The sequence below is a fragment of the Notothenia coriiceps genome, unplaced genomic scaffold (assembly GCF_000735185.1).
Source record: "Notothenia coriiceps isolate Sejong01 unplaced genomic scaffold, NC01 NC01_scaffold00008957, whole genome shotgun sequence".
In the NCBI taxonomy this organism is placed as follows: Eukaryota; Metazoa; Chordata; class Actinopteri; order Perciformes; family Nototheniidae; genus Notothenia; species Notothenia coriiceps.
The window spans coordinates 787,655-795,524 of record NW_011341658.1 but is presented as its reverse complement, the minus strand read 5'-3'; the positions used below and the strand labels follow the sequence as shown (position 1 = coordinate 795,524).

Here is a 7,870-nt window from a genome sequence, read left to right as displayed (position 1 = left end):
GGCTGAGTGTGAGAGTGTGAACTGTATTTACAGCTGCCTGAGCTGATGAGCAGTGCATTAACGGTGTACTTTCTGATGTGGAAACAGCACATTTGACTACTGGGAGAACCCATTTCCCTGAGAAGGCCTCCCTCGGTAGATTAAACGCTCCCTCAGACACAATCAACGGAGCTGGAGATGTGTCAGCGCCAGTGAAGCAACGTTTGAATCTGACTGCAGATCTGTTTTAGTCAGTGTCAGATGTAATTTGATTACTTCAACCATTCCTAAAATGTATCAACCATGAGCTTTCGGGTAAGAAATAATCAAGAGAAGGAAACACAAGAAATACCTTTTTCAAATTCACTTGGCTTTTATTCACATTTCATATCTTTTGACATCTCAACTGCACCATCCGTCCATACATTCCACTACAACTCAACTGTCCCCTTCCTCCCCATCGTAGCCGATGAAAACAGAAGGTGAGACCACCGCCATCCCAAATAAAAATAATAATATTAATAATAATAATGAAAAGCAGCATTGAAGAAACAACTTTTGATTTCTGCCTCCCTTCATCAACAGCATATTTGTATTAAATTACCTGAATGTAACCATCAACCTCCATTAGAAGAACAAACATAAAACTGTTGCCATCATCAGACTCAAAACTCAATAAAATTAATAATTATAATGTTGAATACAAACTCAGAAGTTTAAAAGAAAGTGACTCAAGCCTTTTATAGGGGAAAAAAACATGATTGTGTGTGTGTGTGTGTGTGTGTGTGTGTGTGTGTGGTAATGTTCCTACATTCTGCTCCAGCCTTTACTATTATAGATCCAGTGAGAGTAGATCTTCTCTGGTCCCGTTTGTTTGTTAAGACAGTGGTGCCTGGTACCAGTGAGCTACAGCAGGGTGCTACAACAACAGGTGAGGCGAATCTCTCCACCAACACACTCCACGGCTTAACATGAGTACTTTTGGTCCTGAAGGACATCATAATTCATGATTTAGTGTCCTGTGAGAAGGAATGGTTCTCTGTACCACTAACACATTCAGTTTTTACATGTGAATAAGCCCCTTTCAGACACGCAGCTCGTTACGTTAAAGTCATTTGGACCTATCGAATGTTCCATAACACTTCCCAGACCAAGCTGGTTTGAACTGGATATCATCACAATATCACAATGCCACGGCAGCACAAATTATACAAGTAAAATGATTAAATGTATGTCTCGGTTCCTCTATAGAGGCCTAAAGAGTATTTGCTCTTTAAGCTTCGCGCTATGATCAATGTGGTCCAACAAGAACTCAGTTTCCTATTCGAAGTTTAAAAAGGTTAGTTATTAATCATTAGAGATTTGTGAATAGGATGAGTTTTTTGTGTTCGTTTATGACTGGTGTTTTTCTATTTCTTTATGAATATTTAGCTTTAAGAGCACTGAGAAAAGTACCACGTAATTAAACATATTCTATGAAAAGACACTGAAACACTGTAAATGAGCAATTTTACGTTGAGGAAACTGTAGTCATTTCAGATTGATGCTTAAAATGATTTTATTTCCCCATGCAGCATGGGGCAAAAGAGGTAGAAATAAAAATAAAAAACATTAAAACCAACACACCGCCAATCTTTTTTCAAGTAACATTCAGGCTAACTGCATGGACGAAATGATAAATATCCTGTATATAAAGTGTTCAAATACAGCATACAGGCACGAGAGTCCCTATGACTTGTCATTCTGTATTAGGACATTATAGTATAAAAAAGCAGCAGAATAAAATAAACTAATACAATGTGAAATTAATAAGTTGGAACGGGTGGTAGCTTCTCACACTGACTATGCACATTATTCAAGATTTGAACACATTTTAAAATCATCACTGACCCACTATTCATCATTAACATCATGACTTTTCAACTCCATCACTACTTTTCGTTCACCTGGTGCTAAATACTGAGCATGGTGAATATTTCCATTAATTAACACACTATAACCACCATGTCTGAAAAGGGCTTCACTCCCGTACAAAATGTCTGCATAAAGCCAGGAGAGAAAATCAATATGCCTGTTTCATTTTGCATCCCCCTTGCAGCCATGTTTTTTGTCTATTCTGTATGCGTAGTGAGATTTTAGTCAGGCCCAGAGTCAATCAGATAAAAACAACATTAGTGCTAAAATCCTCTTGGCATCCTGTCACCTTCGCCAGAGGAGAATACAGAGTCAACAGCAATGATATGGTCACTGACTGTAGTCAGAAAGGCCTCCAGGATAGGATTAGTGTGCTTTCTCTGCGCAGTGTTCCTTCTCATCACTAGGTGGCGGTGTTCATCTGGACACTGTCGCCTCTTCCCCACACCATGGGTTTCCTTTCTGGATGAGTGAGCCGCTGATGGGATACCATCATCAATAATTTATTTCAAGTCAAAAAACAAATGAAAAAGCAGCTTGAAATCCAAGAGAAGCTGGTGCTGTCTTTGTTTGAAAGCCTGGACGTCCTCTTTCAGTTCTCCCACCATCTTTCCTTCTCTCCATCCTTTAATACACCCATCTGTTGTGGAGCTATGGCGCTCTCAGTGTGGACATGCTTCCATCCATCATCCTTTCAGTCATTCATTTCGTTAATGCATCCATCTTTCTGGAGGTCTGGTTTGTGTCCTTGTACTCCCAGTTGGCTCTGCTGGTGTCAGTCACTGGTATTGGAGGTAATTTTTCAGGGACTGGGGCAGAGGGAGGCCCTCGATCTCTTGAAGCCGCTCCCGACCCAGCGCCATGCGGGCCGCACGCCGACACAGGTCCATCAGAGGGAGGGGCTCGGCTGAGGAGGGGGACAGAGAGAGAGAGGGATTAGACAAAACAATAACAACGGATATGTGAAAATGACTTGTGTAACGTGTGATTTGAGATTGATTTGATTTGTTGATGTTTGTGCTTATGCCTTAACCTTTTATACATGCATTACACACCTTAATATTTGTTATACATGCATGAATGACAGAAATAGAGAGTGGTGATGCACACCTTTAAATATTTAAACCTCCTCCTCATACACATACAATGACACCTGTTTGGCTAGCATATATTACATTAAGTTAATTTTAAACACCATCTGTCAGACCGACTTTCTCTCCAGCTGAAAACGTTTGATAGGTAAACAGTTTAACTGTTAAAAAAAGGGGATAATATAGTCAACATTTAAAAAATGAAACTTGTAATAAGAGTGCCATGTATATCTGTGAGCTGCTGGCCAGTCTCGTCTGTGACCTTCCTCCTCCCACCGGGGTGAAGGAGGAAACAGACAAAGGAGTCTGACTGCAGGACACACAGAGGAGAGGAGGAGGAGGATGAGGATGAGGAGGAATGGTGCTGCATGTCTGCATCGTGATGTTGTTGTGTTTTTAATTGTCCATAGTCATAAGATGTGTCTTAATGCCAATCTACAAAACTCACAAACTTCAAAAAATCATAATCATTTGCCTCTAGAGTTAATGTGAGCCAACACATTAGTCATTTTATCTTGGCACAGATATAGATGTTAGCAGTGTGGCTCAGGTTTGGGAAGGCTAAATAACTTTTTTTACCTGGCGCTGCCCGCCTCCGGCGTCAATAGAAAATAGATCAACTCAGTGAAAGCACCGCTGCTGACCAATCAGAGCTCAGTTTGTGGAGTTTAAATCTATCAAGTCATATTACAGGATAAAGGAAAGTTTAAACTGCCGTATGCAGAGAAGACGGCGACGTGTCGCAATTATCATTCATATCACATCATCAATAAGATCATCGATCATATAACATCATAATATATCATTTCCTTATCTGAGTCAGCTTCTCGAGCCGTATCTGGCCGTGCAACACTCACAGTGTCACATACTATATGCAGAAGTAGGTTATTATCTTAAGCAACACATTAGGTTGACGAAACAATCAACTCAAATGTAATTAAAGTCAGATCCACTCGTGTCTAGATGGGGCAGTGATATCATAAAACTGTTGTACGCTTTCAAACACTTTATAGTAGTTTATTTATTTTGTAACCAGTTGTTCTGTATAGGCTACACCTTGCAGGTACAACTATGTGGCTTGTATCCTGGATTATATGTTTAAATCATGGATGTTTAAAGTTCATATTTGGCTAATATTAGTTTGCTTTTCTTTAATAAAGTATGACGCTGCGCTGTCAGTACACTTGTCCCAGATACGGCTCTGACTTGTCCCTGTTTGTGATCTATGTGTCAAATGTTGCTAACCCCGCCCCTTTCACGTGAACGCGCTCTCAGCTGGAGAGAGAAACCCTGGCTTGATTTTAGTGATGGGAATTCTGGCTCTTCTTGGTGAGCCGGATCATTTGGCTCGGCTCACCAAGAAGAGCCGGTTCTTTCGGCTCCCAAACGGCTCTTCAGTTTTCCACATATTATACCTTTTATAACTAAATCAAATGTAGCCCTGTTTTGACTAATGATTTATATGTGTACACATATATCACTTAAATTATTCAATACATCCTTTGTACTGAAGTATTCAAAAGTAAAAATTACATGTTTAATATAAATGATTTGCTGTGGCCAAATGTTTTCATTGCATTTACAGACCCTCGTAACTCTCTGATACCACCCAATGAATTCACTTACTTGCTTGTAGAACCACGCTACACAAAGCAGATTGCAACATCTATAACAACTTAAGCATAGACATTTAAAAAAAGGGGCTACTGTATCGACATTTTAAAATTATATTTAAAGAAAAGGCCCTGATAAAACAGCAGGGCTCTATTTCAGTAACTATTAGCTATAGAAAAAAAGACAGCAACAGCTGACATCAAATCTTTGCTGAGCCTAAGGATAATCATAAATAAATAACATGAAAATAAATGTATTGCAATGCTCAAAACAGCCGCATCCAACAGTCTCTAATCCTTGGATATTACATGTCACTGCATGCATGCACGGAGCAGCTATAGCGCGGAGATCATCATATCATTCTGTCTTGTATTACTTAACAAAAAAAGCTTCGGTATTTTTTGCCCTCTGCCCTATTTTTCAAGTTTCTGTGTTGAGGAGACTTGAGAAGTTTTGTGTCATAAAAATGGTGGTGAAAACTGTTATTCGAGTAACTAATGGAAGTTACAATCCTTTAAAGTCACATAATCTAATGCTTTTTAAATGTAGTCTCACAGTTACGGTAAAATATGTTTTACTCAAAAAAAAAAGACATCAAAGTAGGCCTATGCATTTTTCAGTGGACTTATTTGGGGGAATCATATTATGAATGGCATTGCTAGAACACCACCAGACATAAAGAGTAGAGAGTTTTAACAAAGCTTCTCCGACACACTCAGTATGAACCCACCTTCAGCTGCTTCACAGCCCAGCTGCCACGTGCATCTGCAGGATGAGGAAGGCAGGTGTGATGAAAGGGAGGAAAGGCTGGTGGTGGGGGCTGATCAGGAAATGGTGTAGGGAAATCTAATTTATTTTTCATACGCTGCTGAGATGGAAAGTCATATATCATGCCATGCAGCAATTTTGTGCCAGTCCCAGGCACACAAAAGATGAAAGAATAGTGATCAAAGATACAGAGAGAGAAGTCAGCTACTAGAGTTGCTATGAGATCCACTACCACTGAGAACAATATAAACTGTGTTGAAATAGTCATTCGGACTCCTGTCACTGTTGGTTTTTAGTGTCGGACAACTCCCTTCAAACAGCTAACGCAGTAGGGAACAGGAGGGAACTTTATTTTTTTTGGTCGAGTATACAGACTTGGAAGTAATGTGTATGTATGTTGGCTCTATGAAAACTGATGACCTTATATGATTCTGTTTTCTTCAAGGTTGTATCTTCCTGGTCGAATGTACTTACTGTAAGTCGCTTTGGATAAAAGCGTCAGCTAAATGCAATGTAATGTAATGTAAGAGTAATGTAAAAGAAAACATATTTGGGATTGAATATGGTTCCTGAAGTAATCTTCGTAATAACTAGCAAACTAAAGATCATGTACATCCACTGCATACATAATCTGAAATAACAACTCATATTTCTCGCATCAAATGACATCAAAACGCATTTTAATGGCCAAACTAACTTTAAAATAGGCATTTTCCACCGAGAATAAAACGAAGTCCGGCCATGTTTTTTTTTTCTGCAGGGAGAAATTTGAAGATCACGTGACATAGGCGCCAGCCATTGGAATGAATGGGGTTTNTTTGTTTGCCCACTGGCAAAAACAAAAACTTACAGTAAATTGTTTCTTTTTTTAAACTTTATTTGTGCATTAATCAGATTAAATATTTGTCTATTGGGATCAGCACTAGTTTCTATGGGTTAAAAAGAATTAGTATTAATGGCATTTCGAATGGGCTGGCTTCAAGAGAGGGACATAGGACAGGGTTTCTGGTTAGAATTGAAGTATTCTAATGGGGGTATAAGATAGAAGTGCCCATAATATACTGAGCGGCTGTTCACAAGAGGGTGTTTATGAATTTTTTATTTTTATTTAATCACATAATTGGGTGGAGGTAAAATGTTTCTGCCCTCGAACAGTTAGACGTAATCACAACAGGGATTGCGATTTACTTTACCACACGGGAAGGCTTCTGGTGGGGTGAAAAAAACGGATTTATTCTACAGAATCTGGGACAACCATAATTATTTATTATCCACGGTACTGCAGCCATATCTGCTGTTGAATCCTGCATAAAGCGTGCGCATAATGTGGGCCACAGATTCAGGGGTCAAAATAAAATGGCGGCCGTGCAAAATCAAATGGGCAAGCCAAACATAATCATATCCCCCGAAAAATATTTCTGGAATAAGATATTCTAAAGTCCTGGGGCTTTCTTTTTTAATCAAACTGAAAATCTATGCTATCACTATCGCCCAGCAGATAGTTATGCATACAAAAAACGGGGTCCTTTTTAAGATAGAATCCTTTATTGGTCATTATGCCGGTACAATGAGATGTGGTAGAGCCTACTCCTTTTTTTTAAGGCTGCCATCAAACATACAAACAAACAACAAGAGACGCTACGACCTTCAGGCAGAAGAAACTTACAAACAGCATTCATACTTCAAATATGCAGATGGTTATTCTACGTGGGGCCTGGTTCTTCTCTGGCTGTTGTCGCTAGTTGGAGGAGATCGAGCAGATGACGGGCTCTTCCAGCATGCAGCAGGTGGAGCTGATGGTTCCCGTGTCTGGAGGGTGAGGGCTGAGACAGGCTTGGATTCCTCTGAGGAGCAACAGGACATGAGCGCCTCCTTCTTCGCTCCTCCTTCACATCACACCCTCCTCCGCTGCGGAGCCTGGAGGAGACTTGCATATAGAGCCCTGCAGATGTGAGGCCTCGGCCTATATGGGGCCTTCATGGTTGTTTTTGGGCAGCCGCCATTAACATCCTTTCCATTAGATCATTTAGAGCACCTGGCATGAATGGTGGACTCGCCTGTTGAAGCGGGATCAGAAATGATAACACCGGAGCATTATGTGGTGGCTCCAGAAAACGCGGGCAAAGATCCTTGATTGATGCGGCTTAAAATCCTTGATTATGCGATTTAAACATGCGGGTTTTATGTGATTAATGCGGTGAAACTGCGAGAAGTGCGAAATATGCGAGAAGTTGCGAAATATAGCTAAATTATGCGTGGAAAAAATTATCTCGATTTTTTTTTAAACATTGGGCTGTCTTATTTATTTCTCTCACACACACCTGCCACTAACGTTAAACCCTTTTACTATTCAATTAAACACCATTCAATGTTCTATTTATTGTAAAAGCAATTGGGCTTATTTTAATCTCACCACCACCCCCTCCCACACACACACACACCACACACCACACACTTCTCCGCATCATTCTGTTTTCATTTACTCGGTTCGTTATCTGCAGCTT

General features: G+C 40.0%; 1 protein-coding gene across 3 annotated transcripts in view; it reads right to left on the bottom strand.

Moving 5' to 3' along the window:
• Positions 1-332: 332 nt before the first annotated feature.
• LOC104944837 (SPRY domain-containing SOCS box protein 4-like) overlaps positions 333-7,870 on the bottom strand; it is an 87,102-nt gene continuing 79,564 nt past the window's right edge. For all 3 annotated transcript variants that reach the window (XM_010770415.1, XM_010770416.1, XM_010770414.1), the window contains exon 3: positions 333-2,800. In XM_010770415.1, coding sequence (XP_010768717.1) covers positions 2,673-2,800 — 128 coding nt within the window. In that variant the 3' untranslated portion in view covers positions 333-2,672. The remainder of the gene's footprint in view (positions 2,801-7,870) is intronic.